General features: G+C 45.5%; 1 protein-coding gene across 1 annotated transcript in view; it reads left to right on the forward strand.

Annotated features, from left to right (window-relative positions):
- Positions 1-15,847, forward strand: part of LOC147728953 (uncharacterized) — a 291,189-nt gene that overhangs the window by 103,504 nt on the left and 171,838 nt on the right. The window contains exons 9-10 of the mRNA XM_086959204.1: positions 899-999; positions 4,652-4,795. Coding sequence (XP_086815330.1) covers positions 899-999; positions 4,652-4,795 — 245 coding nt within the window. The remainder of the gene's footprint in view (positions 1-898; positions 1,000-4,651; positions 4,796-15,847) is intronic.

The raw sequence follows: 15,847 nt of genomic DNA on the forward strand, positions 1-15,847 counted from the left end.
AGGATTTTATTATCATTTTATTTTTCCCGCTTTCTGCCGAAGAGAGGGCAGGGCGGGGCCAGTGCATCATTGCTGCTGATTGGCAGTAATGACGAGTAGCCCTTACACTTTGAAGTGCGCATGTCGGAATGGCTTGATCCCTTGCTATGGCCAAACCGATATGCGCAATTCAAACTATCCAACCCAGCTGTATTAGACAGCCTGGTTGGAGAGCAGGCAAAGACCTTCAGTGCACTTCGGAGCGCTGAGTCAGCCTGCTCCAGCCACTCCGGACACTTCACTCATGCAGCATGAGAGCTGCTTCTGGATTGGATGAGGAACTGTGGGAGCTGTGGGACCTCGTGCTCAGAGGAGTCTGGAGCCGGGGACTGGAGAACATAGAGGATCTGCAGCAGGCCTAGGGAAGTGAACATTTTTTTCCATACTTAAATGTTCATGTTTATTTGTATGTATATTTTTTTATTGTATTTATGTCAACCCACCATTTATGTGCATAACCAAACACCACTGATATTAGTTGCTGCATTAAAGTTGACCACTCCGCTATCTTATGAGTATGTGTTTTCTGAAAAAAGGAATAAATGGAGGTAAAAAAGAATGCAATGATTCGTTTTACTGTAAGTTGTAAACACATGGGATCCTATTTACAAAGCTTGTTCTTAAATAATTAGTGTCTTACTCCTGATTAGGTGCGCCTTACTTATGAGGAGTAATCAAGACACGACACTTTCTCATGAAACAAAGCTTGGGAAGTTGAGCACAGCCCCTTGTTCGTTTGTTGTGCTCAGGCATAGACCCTGGTGGTGGTTGTTGTAGTGAATGCTCTTCCCCGCTGAGGGTGGAATTGGGAACCCATGATGTACTTCTCTCGCTGACACCCACTGTTGTCCCTCCTCAGACGTCCAGTCTAAAGACACGCGCCTGAAAGAGCTGCTGAAGCAGAATGAGCTGAAAGGACTGGAGTGCCAGCAGTTCAAGGCCCAGCTGGAAAGCACCAAGGTGTGTATTTCTCGCAAAGCAGGAAGTGCATGTTTCTGAAGCACCAGAGAGACCAGGTACTTATGTCATAGGAGCTGCATTTTATGTGTATCACGTTCCCATCTAGATATCCTTCACACACCGAGCACATATGGTTATGTCATACATTTAAAAAAGTATCTTACGTTCACCATTTCCATATCCCTTTGATGGTCCTCTAGAGAGGGGACTGAGTCCTCTGCTCCCATCTGACCTATGTGTCGACTGCCAGAGCATAAACAATCAGCAATACATTTTTGTTTAAACTTGATATTAGCCTCCAGGGTCCTGAGCACTAGAGTGATATGTTCGAGTTTTCTTGCATCAGCGACTTGTCTGACCATGGAGTGAAGAATGGTTTCCAGGGGCTCAATGTTGGCCTTGTTTATTCCAATCAAAGTAGCAATCTTTACTCGCCACAATATACATTAAGCCCGAAGGCAAGGAGAGTTGTAATGTTTTCATACACTGCAGTATCGATCTGACAGCAGTGACTGTATGCTCAATATGGGAAGACATTGTTCATTAAGTGAGTGCTCAGCCAAAAGCCTGTGTAGGTGAAAGTGAGAATCTAATTAACTGAAATTCAGATATCAGGGACATGACATTGGATGTCATGAGAACTGTGCTGAAAAGGTTTTGTTTTTTTCTGGATTCACTGTCAGAAACTAATGGGACATCTGCTACTAGGGTCTGTTAGGCCGTTTTTCAGTGTTCAGATGTCTTGAAATTATGACATTTGTAAGTATGGCTAGATATCAGCTGCCTATTGGAGACTATCATCTGCCGCCTTGAAAATAAGTTTTAAGACTGGGCTAAAAAGGAACTTTGTGGGACACACCGGAGATGGAAATGAGATCAGAAGCAGAGCCTAATCGAGTTAGATGCTTGTAATTGGTAAATAATTTGGAGACCCAACAAAGGACTGCACCTTTGATGGTTGACCTTTAAGTCTTCAAAGGCGGTGATAGAAGCATTGTAGATTTTTAACATGGTGTATGGCGTGTGATGTGCAACCGGTCCAAGGGATACTTTAAGAGTAGACTCGCTTTCGTTTTGAACTCCTGAACGCTTGATCCATGCCCTAACTTGATCCCTTGTTGAGGCCATTGATTGGGTCTGGTATAGCGCTGGAAGAATGAACACCTTGATGGAGTAGATTTGTCTCTAGTGCAAACGCCAACACGAGGCTACTGAGACAGCACATTTCAGATGATGAGTAGAGTCCGCGCCCAGTCCCCTGGTCAGGAGCTGTATAAGGTTCAGACCATCAGAGAGTTGTTTCATGGTCCTAGCTGGTCTTTTTAAAGCCTGCTTTACATTGGCAGGCTGATGACAGTCTTAGTCCCTAGGAACAAAGCTCAGACAAAGCTAAACCTAGATGGTGACCAGAGACTGTGTACAAATCTATGGACCAGAAATGGTGCATTACGAAGTCGCCGCCTCAAATGAGACATTTCAGGCTCCTAACTTAATTAGTGAATTTAAGACCTTCTTCATATGTGCAAAGCTTGTCAGTAATTTAAATCTCTTGAAAGTTTGTTGACTGGTTACTTGGATGATATGGTCATCAGGAGTGTCAGACTAAATCTGAAAACAAATTCCAAATAAGCTGCCATTGTCAGACCCACTAGCAAGAGGACAATACAACAAAAATCAACCTTGGTCCTTTAGCAGCTGTCTCGCCAGGTGTAACTTAGTGAAAATCTTTGACAAGCGTAGATGGTAGCAGTTGTTCACATGTTTATAGAGAGACTGAAATCTCTACAATGGGTCCCTCTTATATGCATGTGATAAGAGCTCTATGGCAATATGCATTTTATGGCATAGTGTTGGTCACATCTTATATTCATATACTGAAATCTCCATGGTTTGTGTAGGGTGCACTATTGTATACAGAGCACTGCAGTGTGTACATCTCATTTGCCAATAGCTCAATGGTGTGTGCATATTTTACCCAAGTGCTGGGAGCTCCATTGAATATCCTTCATGTATGTGCTGTGCACCTGACATTCTCATGGGCTAAGAGGTACACAGTGGCAACTAACATGACTCTGTGCCAAAAGCTGCACAATGTATTCATCTCAATCTCATGTTCCAAGGTGTACACATCAGACACTCTTCTGCAGACCATCCATTGACGTTTCCATCCCATAACCATATGCCAGGAACTCCATGGTGTGTGTATCTCTTGTCCATTTGCTGAGAGCACCAGAGTGTGTAAATTGCATTCCATTGTATACTATAAATGGGAGAGACGTCCATGGTGGGCAGGGCACCCTATAAAGGGGCGGCTCCTCCATAATGGCGGAGGAGCACCGCCCCCCTGCTAAAAATAAAAAATAAAAGCATTTTGTTATCATTTTATTTGCCTATCTGATCGGCGCAGACGCGGGTGGTTAGAGGGGGGCGTGGCCAGGCAATCCGCCGTGACAGCAATGGCAGAGGTAGTGGGCACTTATAAGTGTGCATGTCAGTTGAGCCGGCCAAACAGTCATGCTCCCTTAGGTTTCTCCAACCCGGCTGTTTTGCACAGCTGGGTTAGAGAAACACCACAGACTCCCAGTTACTGTTCGAGCAGCAAATCAGGCCACTCATACTTATCCTAGCACTTCTCTCATGCTGGGAACAGTATTCCAAGCATAAGAGAAGCGTTGTAGGTGTGGCAGGTAAGTTAAATGTTATTTATTTTAATTATATTCCAATTTGTTTGTATTCCCCCCACCCCATCACTAACGAATGCCAGAAGCCGCCACTGACCGTAAGGCAGAGAGATCCATATTGTATACACTGCATAGCCGTGTACTGAAAGCTTCAGAATGCCTGCATCTTATAATATTTGCTTATAACACCACTGTGTGTCCATAATATATCCTTGTCCTCAGAGCCACAGTTCGTACATTGTCTACCCTTGTGATGAGAACTTCATTGCTGTATGTTATTTCTATGCTGTGAGCACCAGTATATGGATCACGTACCCATGTACTTAGTGATATGTATATGGATCACGTACCCATGTACTTAGTGATTAAGATATATACATATATACCACACTTGCTGTGGGTTTATCCTTTTGCCTACTTTCTGATCTTTTCGTTTTCTCCTTTCTCTTTGGGGCTTAGGCCTCACTTAAGGTCTTTTACCCACATTTTTCACATTGTATTGTGTCAGGATTGACGTGGTCATTATGGATTATGGGCATTTGAATTGAAGTCCCATAGCCTGCCAACCAGCCCAATGGACGGATGTTTGGGGTGTTACACCACCCTAATACATGTACTATTTAATACATAGTTGGGCACAGGAGGTTTCAGTTGGGTATGTTAAGATGTCTGTTCGATTTCACCTGGGATTTTTAAATGCTCAGACAAAAAACACACACACTCACTCATCTCTGAAGGTCTTAAAACATGGTTATCTTACAGAATACTGTGTATTATGTACTCCTCACAATCCACACTTCTTGCTCTTTCCACTGGCTCTTAAGGGCCCCCCATGCACTGCTTCCCATATAGTGATTAACATGATATGCCAGCATCATTGTCGGAACATCTGTAGCCCACTCCCCCCAGCCTTACTGACCAAGCTACGCCCAATGCAGTCCAGTCACCTATTTTTATTACGCTCATTACAGATACACCTGGAGCATTTCCAGGAGGACTACATGATGCAGAAGGCCCTGCTCGAAGCAGAGGTGAGGAGGCAGGTGGCCAGTGTAACTCACCTGGAAGAGCAACTGAGGGCCAAAGTGGAGCTCAGGAGAGAGACAGCATCACAGGTAAGTCATTAGGGAAATCTACTTGCCAGATGCTAACCCTCGGAAACTTTGTGAGCCACACCTAACTGACCCAACGACAAGGCGAGGGCAGCTATCATTCACTTTTGATCTCATCTTTCTTCCTACAGAGTAAATAAACCTGGTTATGAACTTTCCTGTTTCCTTTGTGTATTTAGCATTGAATGATGAAAAGTCTAATAGTTCCCAGCAAAATAATGGAACATTATTTTCTTTAAGTGAGCCACTACGTAAGGAAGGAAACCTCCTACGTTTCAGAAAGGGGCTGAAAACGGTGTTGTTCAGGAGAGCTCTGTGAGCCACTTAGGTTAGTGGCTGCCCCCTGTACTGTCAAAGTTGTTGTTTACCATCGATTCCCGAGCGCTTAGAGGCCTGTAGGCGATTGAGCGCGCTACAAATCAAAAATAACAATAACAATAACAATAAGTGCTGTATACCATATTTCTTTTTTTTCAGGGTGTTACAAAAGTGGGGCTGGGAAGAATAGTGAAAATGGCAAGTAAAGATACAAATTTCCTGTCATTTTGCCCAACCACGGATTTGCTGTCTGAACTCTGAATACTGGGATGCCTCGTTGGTGCTGGAAAAGTCTTGAGTGTGGGAGCCCAGAATATCTAGGGTCAGCTTCAGTTTTTTTTAACCCTTGGTCAAAACAGTGGAAGGGAATAAAGGATGCAAGGGTACTGAGGTCGATTTACCTAGTTTAATGACACGTACACTCACTTACAGCTAGACGCGTTTGTCAATAAAACTGTGGCCACGTGTATGATGCTGCTCCGAACATTGCGGAAGATTCTCTCTTTTCTCCCGGTTCATGCCCGCCCAGAGGTAGTGCGTAGTATCATCTTAAGCAAGCTTGACTACTGCAACGCGCTACTTCTGGGTGCGCCAGCTATCCTAGTGGGTAAATTGCAGTGAGTGCAGAATATGGTTGCTAAGCTGGCTCTCTCTAGACGGCGTCTTGATTCTTCTTCCTTGGCGCTTATGGACCTCCATCGGATGCCAATCGCCCAGCGCATTGATTTTAAAGCATTATGTCTAGTTTTTAGGGCCCTTCATGGTCAGGGTCCGTCTCCGCTGCAGGCAATGTTTTCCTGGTATACTCCCACCAGACCCCTTCGCTCTTCATCAGCCTGTTTGGTGGTAATTCCTAAAATTGTGAGGTCTCTGATGGCCGGACGCTCCTTCAGATTCGCCGCAGCTAAACTGTGGAATGTTTTACCCTTGCCCTTGAGAAGTAAGGAGGATCTTTCCTCCTTTAAAAAAGGATTAAAAACATACCTTTTCCTCAGGATAGCGTAAAGATCGGGGCACTATAACATCACGTATGGCTGGTCAAAGTCAAAGCGCCAGGATACCCTTTGGGTGACAGTTTTGCGCTATATAAATATGCCATACAATACAATACAATACAATACGTACCTCACAGAACTTTAAGAAATACTCCTTGAGCTGCAATTCCAGAGTATTGTTCCTTGTACATGGAATCTATTGGGCCCAGGCAAGGCGATGTCAAATAGGTTAATGGTTACCAACGTTATGCTCACTGTTTGATGGTAGTGATAGAAGCTTTTTGTGCAGGGAGATCTCTGTAAATATGAGCTGCTGGATGGGCCAATAGGTTAGGGGTAATGTATCAAATATGAGTTGGGCGCCTGGTTCTCGATTCTTTGAAATTCGCCATTTGACTTCTCGGGAGCTCCTGTAAATGCTGAAACATTAGTCCATAAAGGATCGCACTCCAGCAAGAAAAGCAGCGTAACGTGTAACTGAGAAAATGTTCTTGGTGAATGTATTCACTTAAGGGATGAAGGAGAGGTCATTGTAAAACAGGACACCTATGTTTTATATGTTTGGGATTGGTAATGGTGGTAGGCTCATGGAATAAGCCACATGAAAAGAAGCGGCGATGGGTAAACTCATGTCATGAGCATGATGGCTGTCCTCTGCCATTCGAATCATGAATTTTATCCCCCAGACAAGACCAAAGATAGGATGGAAGACATTTCTCAAAATGGACTGCCTGCTGTGCTATGAAAACTCTAGCTGCATTTCCAATGTATAGATCAGTATTTAGGCTTAATATTACAGTTAGCGTTCAGTGTTTTTGGGGAAAAGAATTATGATAGCATAATCGTTTTTGTGAGGGACTTAATTCGTGGGAAGTGATGTGTTGATGGTGATCAAAGTAGGGTGGTCATGTTAAGGCCTTGTGTGGGACACATGTTGTATGGGCGGAAGAAATACTTAAACAATAATATGATAATCTTGATTTCAGATTCTTGGACTAGAACACACTTGCTGAAGGTTTGTGGGCTGTGCATGCTGGTTCATGGGATGTTGTGATGATGGGAGGATCAGAAGGTTTGTGTATCAGATGACCTGAAGACAGCAGTCAGACTCCTGTGCTCAGACATCTGGTGGAGTGGTCTGTTTCTGTTTGAGACTTACAACAGTGCTGCGAGCACTGCTTTAACTGTCATCATATTGGTGGTGTTGTCTTCAATGAAGTCAGAAATATTAGTTGCATTTTTGAGTATAAACCTTTCATTGGTTACTTTGTCTATAATAGAATCTAGACGAGGAAATTGGGAGACATTAACTTCATTCTCAGACACCATCTCTGTAATTGATGAGGCTGTGTCATTCACACCTTCAAAACATGGCTCTCTAGTCAGTAAGAGGTGATGGGTAGTGAGAAGCCAAAGGGATGCATGCAGGTTGACTTCTGCTAGGCATGCTGGTCTTTTTGACCTGGCTGAGTTTGAAAGCGCTTGAGGGTGGGACAAGTTGTTTTTCTCTCATTGATGTGTAGATCGGTTAGAATCTCATTATTTGAGGTCGTTGGAAGCCCTGGGTTGGCATTAGTAGTGGTTTAAGCTCTGTTTTGCAGTTCTGCTTGGGCTTGTGTAATTGCTCGGAGCAAGCTACTCTCCAGTCCAGCTGACCCAGCCCTGAGGCGGAAGCCGGGGCTGGAGGTACGAGAACGGAAACTCTTGGCTAATCCAAGACTTTTAACCTGTGTGGTGTCACTTGCAATCTGTTTTTAGATATACTATTGATTCGCCATATCACCCCCCTGAAGCACTCAGCGGTGCATACGCTGTAGCGCCACCCAGCACAACAAAGCGGCCGCCATTAGAGCAGGCGCGCTCGCCGGACACGCCCACCAGAGGCCACGCCCCCTTTGAGTATAAAACGCTGCTCCACAGCGCAACGATAGACCAGCTGACCCAGCCCTGAGGCGGAAGCCGGGGCTGGAGGTACGAGAACGGAAACTCTTGGCTAATCCAAGACTTTTAACCTGTGTGGTGTCACTTGCAATCTGTTTTTAGATATACTATTGATTCGCCATATCACCCCCCTGAAGCACTCAGCGGTGCATACGCTGTAGCGCCACCCAGCACAACAAAGCGGCCGCCATTAGAGCAGGCGCGCTCGCCGGATACGCCCACCAGAGGCCACGCCCCATCGCTCTACAAATGTGCATCTACAGGACGGCGGCCCTACACAAAATAGGTAGGAATTGTACTCCCCATTGCCCTCATATATATACCCCACCGAACTACCCGGTTCATGTCAGGGTTGCAAGCACCCCTTCCGCATTATTCCATCGGCTAAAGCACAAGTATTCCATTTGCTGGCACTAAACTGCCGCTCCCTACCGAAACACCACACGGAGATAGCCATATTGCTCGAGGAGAAAAAACCTGATGCAATCTTCCTGACAGAAACATGGCTCACTGCCCATTCCGACCCAGACGTGGTGCGAGCACTTCCTACAGGCTACCACATCCTCAGAGTAGATAGACCGGCCGGCAGAGGCGGAGGACTGGCGATAATTCTGAAAAACCAGTACCAATGCCGCTTCTCGGCAGACAACATCCCTGACTGTGAAAGCGCAGCTTTCTGCTTAGAGTTCGATGCTAACAACTCTTTCTCAGGTACCCTGATCTACCGCCCCCCGGAACCTACAAAACTGTTCCACAGGTCCCTGCCAGAAATCATTGCACAAAGAATCCTTACATCAGCCAACCACACGATTTTGGGGGACCTCAATCTTCATTTTAATTCCTCTGCTGATCACATCGCCCAGGACCTACTAGAAGATTTGGAGGCCCTCCAACTCACCCAGCTAGTGGCGGCTCCGACCCACGAAAAAGGCAATTTGCTAGACCCTATTTTTAGTAATTGCCCAGACCTAACGGTCGATCAACCCTCTCCCCTTCCGTGGTCAGACCACTTTCTGATCCCCTTCTCGTGGGCTATTCACAAAAATCCCCAAGCACCCCCCCAAGTGACCATCAAGAGGAATTGGTCAAAACTCCCGCTGGTATCCTGGCTGTCCCAACTAGACTCTACCCGCCCCACACCCTGCCCGGATCCCAATGTGGGAAATGACATCTACAGAGACTGGATCACCTGCTCACTAGACTCCACTCTACCGATGCGAAAATCTTCCGTCAAAAGACTTCACGGATCTGCCCCCTGGTTTTCTGACTCTTTAAAACAACTTAAACGCACTTGCAGACAAAGAGAGAGAGCCTGGCGCCTAGATTTCCTCCCAGAAAAGAAGACCTCCTACAAAGAGGCCATTAAGATATATAAAGAAGGGATTAGAGCAGCTCAGGCTACCTATTTCTCTGAGAAAATAATGGAAGCGAAGTCAAAACCCAGGGAAATCTTCCAAATCATAAAACAATGCTCCAGCGCCACCACGGCCCCCCCCCCTATTAAATCCCAGGAGCAATGCAATGAGCTTGCAGATTTTTTCTATAACAAAGTCCTAAAAATCTATTCCACCTTCCCATCTGTAGCCACTCCCCCGGAAACGTGCAAACCATCTCTCATTAGACCACCTCCCCGGCCAGGCCAACCATCGCTCGAGCACTTTCTCCCTCTTGACCTCGACACCTTAAGTAAAGTGGCCCGTACGGTCAAATCAGGATCTCCCCGTGACCCCGCCCCTCCAGATATCCTGATGCAGGCAAGCGAAGCCACCCTGCCTGTAATCTTGGACCTCTTGAACTCGTCCATCTCTGCATGCTCTGTCCCCACAGCCTGGAAACAGGCCATGGTACGGGCATTGCTAAAGAAACCTAGCCTAGACCCAAACGACCTGTCAAATTACCGTCCCATTTCACTCCTTCCCTGGACGAGCAAAGTGCTAGAGAAGCACATAAATGCACAGCTGGTACAGTTCCTGGAGGATCACTCGCTGTTGCACACATCCCAGACGGGTTTTAGACCACAACATGGGACTGAAACCGCCTTATTAGCAGTCACCGAAGACACGAGAAGGATTTTGGACCAGGGAGGATCAGTGGCAGTGATCCTCCTTGATCTAAGTGCCGCATTCGATACGGTCAGCTACGCCACCTTGCTAGACCGTCTCCATAACATCGGAGTTTCGGGTGACGCTTTAAGGTGGTTTGGGTCCTTCCTGTCTGGGAGGTCGTTCCAGATCTTCGACGGTGCAACAGTATCCTCTAGCAAACCCCTGAGCTGCGGAGTTCCACAGGGCTCCTCCCTGAGCCCTGTGCTGTTTAACGTCTACATGAGGCCGCTGGCAAGTGTCGTCGAACCATATGGCATTAAAATCGTATCTTACGCCGACGACACTCAGCTGGTGGTCTCACTGGCCACCGAGAACAGCAAGCACTCCCCAGCCGATCTGTTACACTGCCTAGAGGACATAAAGGGATGGATGACCAACTCCTCCCTTAAATTAAATGGAGACAAAACGGAGCTCATGCTCCTAGGCCCACCTTCGCCAGTACCATTCACCTCTCTGTGGCCCAATGCACTGGGTCCCCCTCCTACCCCAAAGGAGAGCGTGAAGAGCCTGGGAGTGTGGTTGGATAACAAACTCTCCTTTTCCATCCAGGCTACAAAATTATCTGCCACATGCTTCGGCCTTCTGAGAACCTTGAGGAAGGTTCTTCCGCTGCTGCCGCTAGAAGCCAAAAAAGTTGCGGTCCAAGGGCTAATTCAGTCTCGCCTTGACTCGAACAACGCCCTGTACATGGGGGCACCTGAGTTTACACTTCGAAAACTACAGGTTGTCCAAAACTGTGCAGCGCGTGCCTTGCTACAAATTCCGCGCACTCAGTCTGCTAAACCTGCCCTAAAAACGCTCCACTGGTTGCCAGTGAGGCAGAGGATAGCTTTTAAGGCACTATGCCTAGCGCACCGCTCCTTCTGGAACACAAGCCCAGCGATCAACAGAAACCTTGTCACCCCCTACCATCCCAACAGGAACCTACGATCAAAGGAGGCCTTCCTTGCCGTCATTCCGAGAATAAAGCGAGCCAGAGCAGGGGGAAGAATGTTCTCGCTGAACACCGCCAGACTCTGGAACGACCTTCCCCTTTCTCTCCGGTCCAACTCAAATCTCTTTTCATTCCGTAAGGACTTAAAAACATGGCTGTTTGACAAACCCACTGTACCATAAGCACCTCTTCCGTCACATTCTGGTCAGCTCAGCGCTTGGACGCCCACGGGCAGCAACCGCGCTCTACAAAAACCATTACAATACAATACAATACAGTAGTTTGACATTAGTCTTAGGGTGTTGCACCCTTTAACATAGCCACCAGCATGCTGTAGGCTTTCTTCACCATACTGACTTCGGAGTTAGGTATCATCAGGCCATTTGTCTTTCCATTCTTAAAGATGTTTGTGATTTGTAATCTACGTTGTGAAATGGATACAAGCTTGGTACAACAGGTGATCATGCTCAGAGGGGTGGTCGATTTGGCCTTTTTGGAGGTCTGGATCCTTGATGCAACCTCCATGGTGTAGAATAGAAACTGTGTGTTTATTTTCCCCTTTTGGGCAGTAATAGCTGTCAAGATTAATACCTCTAGTTTGGGAGAAATGCATTCAATTTTCCCTCATATTGCACATATATAATTGTGTGATAGGTAGGGCCAGTGTTGGTCTGACAGATAGGAGGTTATGTTCACAAAAAGGAAATACTCTCTATACTCTTATTTTCCAGCACCATGAGGGTGTCTGGGCTGCTACAGACCAGTGGAGGTTGGTAGTCTAGGTTTTTGAAGGTGAGGGAGATGGTGTGGCTGTATTGGCAGCACTTAAGCGGTGATTGATGTGATGAACCACCGAAGTGTGCCTTGTGTGGCACAGTGATGAATACATCTTGCTAACTAGGGATGGTGAATCTTTGTGAATGATGGTTTGGGGGTCACCACTGTACAATATTAAACCTTGATGCAGTGAAGGGTGAGTCAGCGTAGGTTTGTTTAAAGCTAGTGAAGAGGGTCAGTGTTGCAAATTAATCATTGATGCATCTCCAATAGTAAAGTTAAGAGCTTCAGATTTTTAAATACTTTTCATCTCCGGCCAGCTGTGCAAATTAACACAAATTTTCGGACCTCCTCATTTTCTCTGGCCTCAACATTGGAAACATGGCTTCGAGGGTTGGGGCTATGGGTTATTCTGAGCAGGAGCATCTCTGGTGATGTTGACCATCAGTTCTGTGCGACAGGGTCTGATGCCTGCTATCTTAAGAATTTGTCTTACTTGAAGACTCATAGTAGTTACTAACCCTTTTTGAGGAACAGCTTTTCCAGCCAAGAACATCTCTTACAAATGTTATCACCTCTTTTGTTTTAGGTTTTTCCAATAACCATATTTCCAACCATTGGGTAAATTAATAGTCATGGTAATGGCAGCACATTTGCTAGCAGAGGAATGTGGAAGAAACCATAAAATCTCTAGTAAATACATTCCATGGCACTTCAGGTGGATGTACAGAAGTCTGTGGTTCTACATTCATACTTAAACTCTTGTCTATCAGGTGACAAAGACACATGGCTCACCACCATTTCCATTTCTGCATCCATTCCCAGCCACCAGGACCTTTCTCTCTGTTAATAATGAACAGAAGTTACCAGGCAGGACCAACTTGTCACTCCTGTGTAATAAAGCACACTCACTGGACAAATCTTTCCTTGCTTTCCAAAATCCATGAACAAACTTTTTTTTATCATATTAGCCTGAAACTGATATTCAAGCGTTTAGAGATTCCAAGTGTATGTTCATCGTTCTACTTATGCCAATATGGGTAGCAGAGGTTTGCGGTCTACAATGATAATGCTTAGTTGCCCATGTACGAAGTAGTTCAGTTCAGATGAGCCTGGCCCAAAAGTAACGGTGTGCCTGAAAATGCCAACCATTTGTCTTCCAACATCTCTAAGGCCACAGGCTCATGCATATATAGTTATAATGCATGGCAAGAAAGAATTAAATGGTTGTAGGGATGGAGCTGAAAAAATCTTTTGTTCCACACTTTCAAAACTATTTTACTGCTGCTTATACCTTGTTAACTCCACTCCATAGTTAAGCAATTCTCTGCAGGCTAACAGCCTTATTATGACTATAGCAGGCCACGGTGGTAGTGCGGGCACCCCCAGTCCGACTGCCCCATTACAACTTGGGTGGTCAGATCACCTTGTTACCACCGCAACCGCCAGGGATCAAAGATCCCTGGTAGTTTTGTGGCAGTCTTGAGGGTGCAATATGCTTGCGGACCCGCCAGCATATTTATGAGTTTCCTCTCCACCACGGTTTTCATGGGGAGGAGCCGGCCATGAAAAGTGAGGTGGAGAGGAAATAAAGAAAAGGGCCCCCTTTCACCTCTGCATGAGGGGATGAATGCAGTGGGACACATGGTGTGCCCTCCTGTCTGCATGCACCCCCAGTACCCGCAGGGCATGAACTCGACAGTCCATGCCATGAAGGAATGCGCTATGGCGTTCCCATTGTGGTGTCTGTTACGGCTCTCCTACGAGCCTTTAAACAGGCACCACTGTGGACCAGCTGCCGCAGGACCACTTGACCTGGATTCCAGTCGGAATCCGGCACGAGGTCTAATTATAGCTTTGGCGTAACGGGGCACTGGCGGCTCGCTCCCGCACTGCCAAAGTCATAATATGGTGTTAAATTCAGTTAAAATGTTAGCTTAGCTTTCAAAGCACCCTCTTAAATGAAGCTTACCTGCCTATGGCTTGTGATGTATCACTTACAGCAGAGACCAGACTAGACTTAGGTTTAACAATTTTCTCAGCTATTACATGGGGAAAGTACTCAACTCTTTCACTGAACAATACCTCTTTCCCTACTCAATGCACCCACTCTGTCTTTCTGAATACATCTTTTCTGACCATGCACCCCCCACTCTTTCAAAATACACCTTTCCCAACTTAATACACCCACTCTGTCTTGCAGAATACATCTTTCCCGACTCGATGCCCCCCTCTCTTTCAAAATACACCTTTCCCGACTTAATACACCCTGTCTGTCTTTCAGAATACACCTTTCCTGACATATGTACCCACTCTATCACAATACACCTTTCCCAACTTAATGCACCCACTCTGTCTTGCAGAACACATCTTTCCCGACTCGATGCCCCCCCTCTCTTTCAGAATACACCTTTCCCGACTTAATACACCCAGTCTGTCTTTCAGAATACACCTTTCCTGACTTATGTACCCACTCTGTCTTGCAGAATACATCTTTGCCGACTCGATGCCCCCCCTCTCTTTCAGAATACAACTTTCCTGACTTATGCACCCACTCTATCACAATACTCCTTTCCCAACTTAATTGCAGAATTCACTGTTCCAAACTAAAGGCACTCTCTCGGTCTTTCAGAATACACCTTTCCCAAATCTATGCACTCACTCCGCCTTTCAGAATGCTGAGCACTGTTGATGCCGTGTGATTATATTCGATAAGAATCTCCACATGAACCAGAATGTCATCTAGAGCGCCTTCATTTCTGCACCTCTTCCGACACGAGGTGGGTAAAGCATCGAAAAAGCCTCGAATGACATTTCCGAATGTCATTCGAGGAGGCAAAATGCACCTTTATGATTTATAAATATACTCAGGGCCGGGATTCACTATTATGCTTTCCTTGATGGTAAACAGCTTTTCATGTAAATGTTAACTATATCTTAGCTCCCTTAGGTGAGAACATCTTCAGTAGGTTTCATCCACCAAACTATTGGCGCTGAGACTGTATTAGTCAAAACGTAAACGTATCCTGCCTTTCCATTTGCATACTGTAAAAATGATGCTCCTTGGACTGTGCATGACACAATACAGGCACTTTACCCAAACCCTGGTTGGTTTTGTATATCTAAAATCGCATCCAACTAACTATAATTATACAGCTGTTGGAGATAGAAAAATGTTGAAGTATAGAAAACAAATATGTCAGCAAAAGAGAGGACAGTGAAAATGAGTCAAAATTATCATAGCTAAGTACAAGTGAAGCAGAAAGAGAAGTGTATGATTTAAAATGTCACCTTTGCAAGTAAATTACTTGACTGTGGGATTTACATTGACATGATACAAAAATTATACAGTTGCATTACTTATTGTAAACTTTTACTTTGATGATCACATTAAAACTTTATTTCGAATTGTTCTCCTAATATTTTTTAAAAAAACTTTTTAGATCAGACAAGATAAAGAATGGAAAATAAATGTATTTTTAAAACAGATTTTTGGAAAACAGACTAGAAGTATATAAAATGATAAAAATGAAAACGGAAAGAAATGAGGAAAAAAGAAGGAAGAGAAAAAATGCCACGTTGTTTAGAAATATAAAAACATAAATGCAATAAGATTTCCTTTCAATGTGATGAAGTGAATCACTAATGGCAGGGAATTTTGGCCCAAAAAAATCAAAGAAATGTATCGCTCTAGTGGCCACCAAGGGTTGTTATCATGGAAAAGGGACAGGCAATGGCCCTGCGGCCATCGCACGCCAACACAACCTCAACATCATCTCCTACGCCGACGACACAAAGCTGATCCTCTCCCTCACCAAAGACCCCGCCACCGCCAGAGCAAACCTACACCAAGGGATGAAAGACGTAGCCGAGTGGATGACGACCAGCCGCTTGAAACTGAACTCAGACAAGACGGAAGTCCTCATCCTGGGCTCCTCGCCCTCCACCTGGGACGACTCCTGTTGTCCCCCCGCCCTGGGCACCG

This window comes from Lissotriton vulgaris, chromosome 2_2 (genome assembly GCF_964263255.1).
Source record: "Lissotriton vulgaris chromosome 2_2, aLisVul1.2, whole genome shotgun sequence".
NCBI classification, from domain to species: Eukaryota; Metazoa; Chordata; class Amphibia; order Caudata; family Salamandridae; genus Lissotriton; species Lissotriton vulgaris.